This window comes from Letharia columbiana, assembly GCF_014066305.1.
Source record: "Letharia columbiana isolate WasteWater2 chromosome Unknown Sc0000046_s0, whole genome shotgun sequence".
NCBI classification, from domain to species: Eukaryota; Fungi; Ascomycota; class Lecanoromycetes; order Lecanorales; family Parmeliaceae; genus Letharia; species Letharia columbiana.
The window spans coordinates 289,711-302,778 of record NW_023501090.1 but is presented as its reverse complement, the minus strand read 5'-3'; the positions used below and the strand labels follow the sequence as shown (position 1 = coordinate 302,778).

Here is a 13,068-nt window from a genome sequence, read left to right as displayed (position 1 = left end):
AATTACGAATTAAGTAGTCGACTTTATAAATAATATATTTTAAGCTCTATCTTATTTAGAATCGCGCTCTTTTTAAAAAATTAGTTCGAAATTCTTAAATCTTTTAATAGAATAAAACTTATCTCTATCTCGCCTCGACGTTATTTAAGTTCTTCGCCTTTCGAAATTTTCGAATTAGTAAAGTTTTAATAAAGATTTAAATAAATCGAATTTACTAATTTAACTTAATATATATTATAATACTCTTTCTTATTAGAGTCGTTTATATTAAAATTTAGAATTTTTCGAAAAAATCGAAAGTTAGTATAAAAGAAGTTTAAAAAAATTGAATCCTTTAAAGAATTCGAATTATTCGTATTTTTAAAGAATTACTTACGCTTTCTTTTCTTTAGATATATTTACTCGCGCGAAGTAATTCGAATAATTCGAGAAAGGCTAGAGAAGTAAAGATTCGAATTTTTTAAAGATAGAGAAAGGTATAGGTATAGATAGAAGATACTTCGAAAAAAACGCGTTAGCTATTTATATTATTAAGGCTTATCTTAAAGAAATCGAAGTATTAATTATTAAATTAATAGATATCTTATTATAAAGAGATTTATATATAAAGAAAAAAAAAATTAAAGCGAAAATTTCGTAGAAGATTACGATTAGCGTTAGATATTAATACTTTCCCTAATCTAGCTAGCTTATAAAATTTACGAAGACTATTTAGAATTCGAAATTTTCGCGCTATTATCCGCCCGCTGACTAAGTACGATTTTCCCTATCCCGCGCCTAAACGATTACCAACTCACGGGAATAGTAGATTCGAAGTTGCTATTCCCGTAAGTTGATAACCGTTCAGACGCGGAACGGGGAATATTCGCTTAGTCAGCCCTCGAAAAAGTCTAGTAATCGCGCTTATATCATAATTGCGAAATTTTCGCGTAAGATTTAAATAACTTATAAATATTAAATATTAAATATTTAATAATACTTTATAAAGATCTCGAAAATTTCGAAGTATATTTAAGATTATTTTAAGTTAATTATAGAACTATCGCGAAAATTTCGAATTATCTTTTAAAGTCTCGAATATTTTAAGTTAATAATAATATAATTATCGCGAAAATTTCGAATTAATAATAGAATTATTACGAAAATTTCGAATTAATAATAATAGAATTATCTCGAAAATTTCGAATTATCTCTTAGAGTCTTAAATTTCTTAAATTAATAATAGAATTATCGCGAAAATTTCGAATTAATAATAATAGAATTATTTCGAAAATTTCGAGTTAATAATAATAGAATTATCTCGAAAATTTCGAATTATCTTTTAAAGTCTTAAAAATTTTTAAATTAATAATAGAATTATTACGAAAATTTCGAATTAATAATAATAGAATTATTACGAAAATTTCGAATTAATAATAATAGAATTATCTCGAAAATTTCGAATTATCTCTTAAAGTCTTAAATTTTTTAAATTAATAATAGAATTATTACGAAAATTTCGAATTAATAATAATAGAATTATTTCGAAAATTTCGAATTAATAATATTAGAATTATCTTAAAAATTTCGAATTATCTCTTAAAGTCTTAAAACTTTTAAATTAATAATAGAATTATTTCGAAAAATTTAAGATAATTATAGAGTTATAACGAAGATTTTAAAGTATTTATAAATTTCGAAAATTTCTAATTTTTATAGAAATATCTCGAATTTTTCGAATTATTTATAAATTAATTATAAAAAAATTATATATAATAAAAATATAATAAATAATTAAGTTATTAAATTTATTTAAAAAAATAACGTTTATAATATCTATAAATTATAGATATTTTTAAAAATATAATATTAGTATATATAAAAGAATAAGATAGAGCTAAGCTATAAAATCTTAAATTTATATATATAGCTAATTATAAATTTAGAGTTATTATATTTTTTAGTTAGATCGACTAAGTTAGCCCGCTAGCTCTCTTAAGTTTTTTTATTAAAAATTTATATATAGAAGTTTTATACTTTAAAGTACTTAGTTTACGATACTTATAGTTACTTTATAATTCCTTAAATTATAAAGCTCGCTTTACGCTTTCTAACGCTATAAAAATTATAAAGTTTAGTTTACTATTAATAAAGCGAAGTAGTATTTAAATATAGTTATATAAAACGCGTTCGAGACTAAATAATTCTTTCACCTATTTATATAATTATTCTTCTTTCATCATTCTATTAATTCTATTAATTCCACTAATATAAATATAATTATTCTCGATACCCCTCGCGGAAACGTTACTAAACGCTTTAGGTATATATACTCCTTTTACCCGTCTCTTAAAGCCTCTATTAACGTCTTTAAACTACTTCTTAACGAATCTATTACTACTAATAATTAAGGTTATAAGCGATCTACTACTACTTATAAACGCGTTAGAAGACTCTTAAAAAGAGTCTAAACGAATATATTCTCTCCTATAGATTCCTTCTAAGCCAGCGATAATATCTTCTAACCCAGCGATACTATCTTCTAAAACGCGTCTTCCTCTTCTATTTATTCTTTATCACCCTATTTTAAAGCCTCTTAACGCGTATTAGATCTTAAATATCATTAAGAAAAAGCTTCTAAATAAGAGAAAGACGCTATCGAAGACCCTCTATTACGAGATCTATTATTAGACTTCTTTAATAACAACTCTTTCGATAGCCTACGATCTTTCAGCCTATCTTTTAACTCTTATTTAGATTCTACTTAGTCTTTAATAAGGCTCGCTAGTTATACCGCGCGTTATCTATATATTATAGAGCCTATATAATATAATTTAGATTCTATAAATTAGATTTATAATAGCTACGGCGCGGCGTTATAAAAAGATAAGATTATTAAATAGTACTACGATAGCGGAAAGACTAAAGTCGATATATCTAAAATAGATATCGATTAAGAAGTAGACGATATAGAATAGAGCTATAAGAGCGTCGAAACGAGTATAAATAATTCGATTAACCTTAGCGAGTATACTATTAATTAAATCCTTTATTCTTTAACGTTAGAGATCTTAAATTTTATTAATAATTATAAAGAATTTCGCCGCTATAGCGTTTAATATAATAATATAATCTTTATAATCTTATAGTAGATTACTATTAATTATTTAATTATCTTATATATATATAAAATCTAGAAAGCGATTACTACTCATATATCTATTCTAGCGTCTTTAAAGAGCGAAAAATCGATTTTTAATTAAATCTATATTATAAATAGTATCTAAGATTAGTCTATAATACGATATAACTTTCTCTTAATCGCGTTTCTTATATTAACTTTACTAGATATAACTATTATAATCGTATTAATTAGATACTTTATCGTAAAATAGCTATAATTCTTAAAAATATTAATCTCTATATTAATATTCTTAAATCGATATTTAAAAGATTAGAAATTAATTTAAATATACGGGGCTATAAGCTACTTTATAAGAACTTACGATATTATAATTTATATATCTATAATCGTCTTACTTTTGTCAGGACCAGCATAGGTGCGATATCAGTATGGGTGAGGTAGAATAGGATAATAAGGCTACCGAACTATGTATGTGGGCAGGAGGCATGATATGGTAGGGGATGCCTCCGCCAAGGCCCGCTAGCCATAGGGCTGAGGGCTGAGTAGGGTACGCTCGTAACAGTACTCCCCCCTCTCAAAGAGCCATGGCCCCCATGGCTGGTAGACCGGAGATGCAGGCCCATTGCTTGCCTTGTATCTCCAAACATCCATAGTCCTTCGAAAGAACCATCGCTCGCTGAAATCCATAAAAACAAAGACTTTTGGTGTGTGCTGTGCCAGGCCAAATTAGTACCTTTCTCCGGCGGCGACGGCGACAGCAACAGCAATATCGCGTCCCGGAGATTCCGCTAGCGCGTCGTCGATAGCACTTTACTGTAGCGTCAAGGGGCTCCCAATTTGATGAGGATCCATGAAGAATTGAATGAATAGCGACCGAAAAAGGATTTGCCATGCAATGGCCACCTGATTCCATATTCATGATGGAGAAGAAATCGATGAAATGATGCAATTTGATTGGTCGATGCCTCCCGAACCGAACCGAGCCGCAGGCGCTAAAACTCTAAATCAATATCAAATGATTCTGGTGTGAGTTTCTCCATGGGATGCCACATAGCCGATATCGATCGAGGCTATTAACGGCGGCAGTGAGGTCCATAGGTGACGCACCATGGCTTCGGAAGACCTTCAGGCATATGACAACAAGGGGAGCCCGCTTGGTGGGCCTGACATGAGGCTATTGTTGAGCAACATGGGCCTGAGGAATCGATTTCCGAATGTGAAAAAAAATAAGGCCATTCTAAAGACATCGGATGGTTTCAATTCGTTCAAAAACACGATGTCCGAGGATTTGCCGGTGCCCATGCTGATTTCGACTGCATTTGCCTGCTGCGTCCTCATGACCATATCGTTCGTAGGTCTGCTGCGTTCTCATGACCATATCGTTCGTAGGTCTGATGCGTCCGCATAGCCATGCCTATCGCCTATATTCCTCTGGATCAGGGCGAGGAATAATAGCATATTTGCCACGTGGTTTCATTGCATCTTCGAGTCTCGCCTTGGCATACTGTTTGGCAAATACCTTTGCTTTCTTGTCTGCCAGCCGTTCGGCATACATCAGATCACGGTATTCTAACATAATGAGGTGTTCCTTCAGGTCTGGCAATGTCCACTTTCTTCCGTACATAGCATATTCGTCCAGGAGACGGAGGTTTGCCCTATTCCTTAAGTCGATTATGAGATCTAGCTGAATGACATTGATCTGATATTCTTTATCGCCATACTCCTGCATGTACGCGGCATGTTTCATGAACTCTGTGTAATACTCGGAAAATGACTGACTATCACGTCTTCTGAAGGTTGAATAGTCATAAACATTCCTTTGTCGAATAACGTCTGCTGGAGTCTCATAAAGATCACTTAGTTGATCCAGGAGGTCGTCGACTGAGAGATAAGGATTTTTTGTAGTCTTTCGGCGTCTAGGTACCGTGTGCTCGACAGCGTTTCCTCCAAGGCGCGATACCACGTAGTTTATTTGAAAAGCGTCGGTAGGGTAGTGGTCCTTGTTGAGGCTGAGTTTGTCCATAATTCTCATTTTCCAGTCCTCAAATTTGGATCTATCAACACCATTGAAGATAGGTGGATCCGGTAGCCTCGGGCTGAGTGGCTGTCTGACTGGCTGTGGCGAGATTGGTCGATGTCGATGTCTTAGTGCTTCGAAATCTCGTGGTATAGGTGGAGGTGGGGACGGGGGTGGAAGGGCAGAGATGCCAGCCGAGTTTTGGGCCTGTGTCTCTTCTTGCTGTCCTGGTATCTCCTGCGAAGGAGAAGAAGCTGGGATGCCAGGCGGATGACTTGATGTCTCACGATATCGCTGGTAAAGGTCCTCAGCAGATAGAGATCGCTGCACACGTGGCATACGAAGTCGTGGCGAATTTGGAGGCGAATATCTCGCATGTAGGTCTTCGTAAGTAAGATAAGGCTGGTCGCGGTGTGTAGGAGATCGTGGTCTAGAGGGAGTATTCTCAGTCGACGGTCAGGTGCCTTAGTCCTCTGACAGGTGTAGCAATTCGAATGTAGGTGCCACTGTCGTCCTCATTCCTCGCCAGTAGTATTCCCTTTTGAGTAGTTGATAGGTATCCCCGGGATGGCCGCATGACGGATGATCATGCACCTCTCGGATAACATCGGTGTATATGTCATCGGATACCCACAAACTGTCCTTGGGTAAAAAACCCCGTCTTGAGCGGAGAGTTGACCCCGACCTTAGGCGATAGAGATTTCCGTAAAATATGGCGACTTCCTTGTTGGCCCCTACTACTTTGTGGTAGCTAGGGTCCCCGTAGTAAGGTAGGGCGCGGTGTGTAGGTGATCGGCGATGCGGAGGAGGTATCTTGGTGTTGATGTAGGTGGATTTGAAGAATTCATGATGTGTTAAATATAGGTAAGAACGGAGTGGAGAGATCTCTAGAATTTCGGTATTATGAAGGTAGTGATAACTCGAGAAATGTGATAGATCTCTGTGTTGAGAGTGTGACGCCTAAAATAGTATTATTTCTTTGCGGGGGTCTACAACACTCGTTCCTTAACCAATCAGATCGTCGTAAATATAATAAGTACTTTAAATAGTGTCTTTTCGAATGGGAGGAAGTCCGCCGGGGGTGTGTTAGCCGGTGATAGACTTTTTGCGGGGAACGGAGCGGAGAAGGATTTCTTGTATTCGATGTAGGGGACTCGTTTTTTGATGGTTTGGGCTACCGTTGATGGTGTAGGTTGTTTAATGTAGGTTCTTTCGAATGATGTAGGTGTTTGATGATTTGAATGTATGGTGGGGCTTCTGTATGGTAGAAATACCCAGCGTTTTCTTTATCAGGCTCGGTCGCTTGCTCCGAGCAGAAAGTGAAAAACCCGTCAATTCTCTTCGCCGGGGGGTGTATGAAGGAGCCTTATTATAATGTCAGGACCAGCATAGGTGCGATACCAGTATGGGTGAGGTAGAATAGGATAATAAGGCTACCGAACTATGTATGTGGGCAGGAGGCATGATATGGTAGGGGATGCCTCCGCCAAGGCCCGCTAGCCATAGGGCTGAGGGCTGAGTAGGGTACGCTCGTAACAACTTTAGATAAGATCGCTATCGCCTAGAAGAGTAATATTAATAATCTATTAGATATATCTAAGGCTAGAAATATATTAATAGAGGCTCGAAGTAATAAGAGATTCAATATATTATATTAGTATTTAGCCTATATACTCTTACGCTATTCTCTTATCTTTCTATTTAACGAATAGTTATAATATAATAATATATTCTATATAGATAATATATTAAGTAAAAATCTTCTTATCTAGCGAAGTAGAAACGACGAAGTCGTTCTACGAGTTAGAGAAACTATTAGCCGAGGTAGCTCTATACGAGTAACGCTTACCTTATATTATAGATCTATATTATTTATTTCTTCTATTCTATTAGTCGCTAACTTTCTATAAATATATAATATAGAGTTATTCTAATAAGTTTAATCGTTTTCTTTACTACGATAGACTACTATAGTATTTCATCTACGATATCTATATAACTATCGAAAGTAATAAACTTTATTAGCTAAAGATAAATTAGAAGATTATTCGAGCTAATATCTATTAAGTAGTTATTGATACTTACATCGATAAAATTATTATAGACGATTAGACTAGCAAATAACGTATTATTCTCTCTTTCTTCTATTAAGAAGACTTACGATTTATAAAATAACTCTACTAGAATATTATTACTCTATTTATTAAATTCGATTAACCGAACCTCTTTACGACTTTTATCTGTAATTCAAAATAAATCGAGATTATCGAAAATCTTCTATTTAGCGAATACGCTATTAATCGACTTAATCTAATTATTAGAGTATTTAGACTAAAGCTAAAGACTCTTATAAACGATATTCTAAAGAAGAAGATACTAGATATACTCTTATTCTTCTTACCCCCTATTATAATATAGTAGCCCTTTCTTATCTCATTTAATAAAGTAGCTCTTTAAACGATATATTAATTAAATAATTAATATAGATTATAGTTTCTAGAGATACTTCTAGTATAATTTAGCCTCTTATACGCCGTAATTCTTACCAGTTAGCCCTACGATATCATCTAAAAAAATTCTTTACTTTCATAAGGACGAAGCACGATCGATTAAAATATCGATTAGCCTTAACTCTAACTAACTTTACGGGCAATAGATCGAGTTCCCGCCTATGCCTATATTATAGAATTTCAAAAACGAGGCCTACCGTATATCTATATTCTTATTATTTTATACTCTAAAGATCGATTCTTTAACGCCGCTAAGATCGACGCTACTATTAATACTAAGATCTCTAATTAAAAACTATTTCCTAATCTCTATATAATTATTATTAGATATATACTTTATAAGAACTATAGCTAGTATATTATTAATAGAATAGATACTATTCTATCTTATTAGAACTTAGATAAAAATATATATAATAAGCGATTTCCGAAGGACTTTAATAACTATATCGTCTTTAAACTAGACTTTAAATACTCTATATATCGTCGACGTAGGCCTATTAAGATATTAGACGATAAATTTAAATAGAATTATTAAGTAATATTTTATAGTCTCTATTTATCGACTAAATATAACGCTTATATTAATATAGAGATTTACGCTAATATTAAAGTCTATAAATATATTTTTAAATATATTTATAAGAGTAGCGATCGAGTTAGTCTTTAAATAAAATATAAGAGCGATATAGATTAAAACGATATAGGCTTAGACTAGATAAACGAGATTTAAGAGTATTAAAATATATAATAAATAGACTCTACGAAAGTCTATTAAAGGATTTTTAGCTTTAAATTATATAATTATAATTCTTCTATTAAACGATTATTTATTTATCTTTTAAATTAATATAATATAATATTTAATAACGATAATAATTTAAATTAGATAGTTAATATAGTATGTAAACGTTAGATTAAGCTAATAGCCTTCTTTTAGCTAAATCAATAATATCGATAGCGAAAACGAATAGAAAATCTCTTCTATATCGATCTATTAGAGTAATATATCTAAAAAAAAAATAAGCGAGATATATTTAAATAAAGTCTACGTTAGAGGCGTAGAAGTATTATTAAAAAAATATACTATATTAATTTAAATACTAAAAAGCTCTTCTATCTACGATATCTCCTTCTAAATATATTAAATTCTATATTCTTCGAAGACTTACGTATGATAAACGATAATATTCTTTCTTTCTATTATAATATCTATATAGTAAAAGACTTACTTTACGATAACGTCGAATAAAATTAAGTATTAAATAAAGTAACGATCTAATAGAGAGAATACGCCTTATAAGATCTCTTTATAATAATTCTACTATAATATAAGCCTAGTAACTCTCTAGATCTATAAAATAATTATAAATTAAGATATATAAGTAATTTCTTCTTTATTAAATAGAAATACTTTAAATATAATATAAATAGCTTATCGCGCTAACGATAATATTAAAATATTACGACTTTTTTTAATATAATATTTCTTTTTTTATATATTAAAACTTTTCGCGCTAGGTATATTTTTCTTTAATAATTTCTTTAATAAATTAAAGTACTTTAAGCTATAAAATAAGAAGATTTCCGCGCTAATAATAATTTTAAAACATCGCGATTTTTTTTAATATAATATTCTTTTTTTAGCTATTAAAACTTTTCGCGCTAGGCGTATTTTTTCTTTTTTTATCCATAAATAATTTAATTCTCCTCTCGCACTTTACGTATATTTCTTAATTAATACTTATTATTCTTTATTTAAATTATCTAATAATCTTATTTATATCCTTTAAACTTAGTATTATATTCTTTCTCTATCGAATAATACGTAATATAAATAAATCGTTATCGAAGACTTCTGTCTTCATTTAATATAAATTCGATTAAAGAAAAATAATATTAGCTCTATAAAGAATATTAATCTTATTATTAACTTTAATCTATCCGTAATTTAGCGAGACTATAAATAATATTATATTAATAATCGAAATCGACTTCTACGCGAAGTATATAGCTATCGAACTAATATCTAAAATTAGATATAGACGAGTTTTAATAATAATTAAATTACTATAGCTAATACTATTTAAAACGCGATCTCTTATTTTAATAGTTAACTCTTCTTTCTTAATAACTATAGAAGTATTAATAAGATTATACTTTAGAATATTATATTACGAAGAGTACGAAATAACTCTAAGATAGCTATTACTATAATTTTATCTAATATCGCCTTTATTCTCCTTTAAAATAGTCTTATCGCTTATTCTTACTTCAAGATTTCTCTTAATACTACTACTTAGTCTAATTACGATATATTAATAAAGTCTAATTTAGCTTAATTATTAGAGGCGATCGAGCTTATTTTCTAAGACGAGGTCTCTATATAAAACCGCTATAATATCGAGATCGTTAATTGTATACTTTAAGATATTCGAAAGAACCCCACTTCTTTTAATAATATAGTTATATACTTCTATAATAACTTTCATTAAATTCTTTTAATTATTAAGAATATTAAGTTAGATCGTATCGCTTAAACTATATTAAAGACGTTCTATCTTTAAAACTATATTTAAATTCTTAGACTAATAAAAAATATAAGGCTTCGAAATCTTAATTTTATTAATTAAGGTCGAACTAATATAAAGGAATTCGCTTAAAGACTATTAAATATAGATAATAATATCTTAGTAAGCTTCGGAGAATAAGAAGCTATCGATTAATCTATCGAATAGCTATTAGACGACTCTATTATTTAGCTAATTAATACTATTTATAATAATCTTAGCTTATATTAAATAGCTAATTTCTATACGTTTAAGGTGATTCTTTATACTCTTAATAAGAATATCGCTTAATTTAATAGTTAAGTTCTTAATAAGTTTTCTAAAACTAAGATTATTTATAATAGTAGAGATTAAGTCATTAATAAGAAAGATAGCTTTCTTCTATTTATTAAAATAATAAATATCTTTAAATTAACCTCGCTTTCACTCTATTACTTAGAGTTAAAATAGAATTATATAATAATACTACTAAGGAATTTAGAGTAGCGTATAAATCTATATAATAGAATATATTTATAAATTAAGTATATTAGATCTAAAATACTTAATTACTATATTCTTAAAAGCGAATATAATAATAAATAATACTATATATTACGTATCCCTCTAGCTCCGTCTAATTCGAACGATCTATATACTCTCTTTCGATATATTTAATTCTTAATTCGATTAATCTTTAGTATAACGATTAATAAAGCTTAAGATTAATTATTATAATAGATCGATCTATATTTATATCTCGAGATCTTTACTTATAGTTAATTATATATAATTCTAAGTCGAGTTATTAATAAGACTAATCTATTAATTATAATTTTAAACGATTTATTAAAAAGATAACTTACTTAGTTAACGAGATATATTAAAAATAAGATTATTAAGTAAATACTTCTTTTTTAGATAAGAATATAATTAATTAGCGATTTATAGTAATAGAAGTAGGCCATTTATCGTATAGAAAGTAAGTAGAGTTCAATTTAACTTAGAGTTAAGGCTTTTATCTTCTTTATTAATTTCGTAGTAATAAAAGTAGGTTAAAAACGTATAGTAAGCGATTAGAGTTTAATTTGTACTTAGGGCTAAGGCTAAAATTCGATCTAACTTAAAAAAATCCAACTTCATTTAACTTAGAAAAATGAAAAATTTAACTCCATAAATTTAATTCATAGGCCTTTACTTATTTTATATAATAAACTATAATAGTTTATATAATAAAGAAAAAAAGCTTTAAAATATAAAATAAAAATAAAAAAGTAGATTTAATTTTATAATATCTTTATATATATTAAGATATAAGAAAATAATAAATAAATAAAAATAAAAAATAAATAAAAATAAATAATAAATAAAAATAAAAAATAAATAAAAATAAGTAAGTATATTAATAAAGAAAAGAATTATTATTTTATATATATATAAATATATAGAATAGTTATTAATATTTACTTTTAGAGAATTTAAATTCTTTATTAACTCGAAATTATCGTTCGAAATTATCGTTTAAAATTATTATTCGAAATTATCGTTCGAAATTATCGTTCGAAATTATCGTTCGAAATTATCGTTCGAAATTATCGTTCGAAATTATCGTTCGAAATTATCGTTTAAAATTATCGTTTGAAATTATCGTTCGAAATTATCGTTTAAAATTATCGTTTAAAATTATCGTTTGAAATTATCGTTCGAAATTATCGTTTAAAATTATCGTTTGAAATTATCGTTCGAAATTATCGTTCGAAATTATCATTCGAAATTATTATTCGAAATTATAGCTACGATAATTTCGAATAAAAAAAATCGAAAATTTTAAATCGCTTAAATTTTTGCCAAGGGTAACCGTTCGGGACGGTTACCAGACCACTTTGAATTTGAGTTTATCGTATTTACTAGTCAAATTTGTATATATAAAGAATATATTTAATATGAGTTGATAATTGTTCTCTTAGTGGTGGTAACCGTCCCTAAAACTCGAATTTTTCGCTATAATAAAAGTTCGCGAAAAATTCGCGGCGCTTCGCGTTTTTATAAATTGTTAGTAGTACCCCTACGGGGGTCCATATTTAGGTCCAAATAGGGGTGTCTGGCTTCGGGGCTCGATGACGAGCCCCCTACGGGGCCCTACGAAGGCCCTACGGGGGGTGCTGTTATGATATTCTTCTATTTATAAAGCGAAAATATCGAATTTCAAACGTTTTAATTATTTGATAATAGAGGGTAAGGCTTAGGGTAAGGCTTAGCGTGGATAACCGTCTAGGCGCGCCTGGACGGTTACCAGACCCCGTTGAAGGCCACATTCAAAAGTCGTTTTTTTTCTACTTATCATAGGGCTGAAATAGGGCTGCAGGGGTAAATAAGTAACTTATTTCATAAGTAGAAGTAACTTTGATAGCCCCCACTGTTCCCGGCAGCGCGCCTGATCTGATGCCAGCTTGAGACGTAAATGAGCCTCGCTAGAAGACAACTGACTCGGTCAACGAGATATAATTCAGTTCCAAAGTGAGACGTAAGCTGGTGCTGGGCTTTTGTGTTTTCTGACGTCTCCAGGACTACGAAAAGCGCTATTTTTAGTAAGCGCCACCTTACCAAGCCGTTACAGGCTTAGCCACCTTACTACTCAGCCTCTTCCGAAACCCGAATTCGCTAAGCCACCCTCCATTCGCGTGACGGTCCGATTCAACGATCATACAAAACCAAAACAATCTCTTCTCTTCAAAAACCTCATTCTTCGATCTCACCTGCATACTCCAGTCCTCCATACACTCGTTTGCTCGAAGCTCGAATAGTGAACAAGTACCACTGTCCTTCCTAACTAATACAACCTCACATCAACCTCCAGCAACCGCGATC

The 13,068-nt window shown here is 30.6% G+C and overlaps 1 protein-coding gene across 1 annotated transcript; it reads right to left on the bottom strand.

Moving 5' to 3' along the window:
* Nucleotides 1-4,538: 4,538 nt before the first annotated feature.
* On the bottom strand, nucleotides 4,539-5,480 carry HO173_010207 (uncharacterized protein; the record flags this gene model as incomplete). Its single annotated transcript, XM_037312093.1, has 1 exon — nucleotides 4,539-5,480. One exon carries the CDS (start codon nucleotides 5,478-5,480, stop codon nucleotides 4,539-4,541), a length of 942 nt encoding a protein of 313 aa, XP_037161107.1.
* Between the last annotated feature and the right edge of the window lie 7,588 nt (nucleotides 5,481-13,068).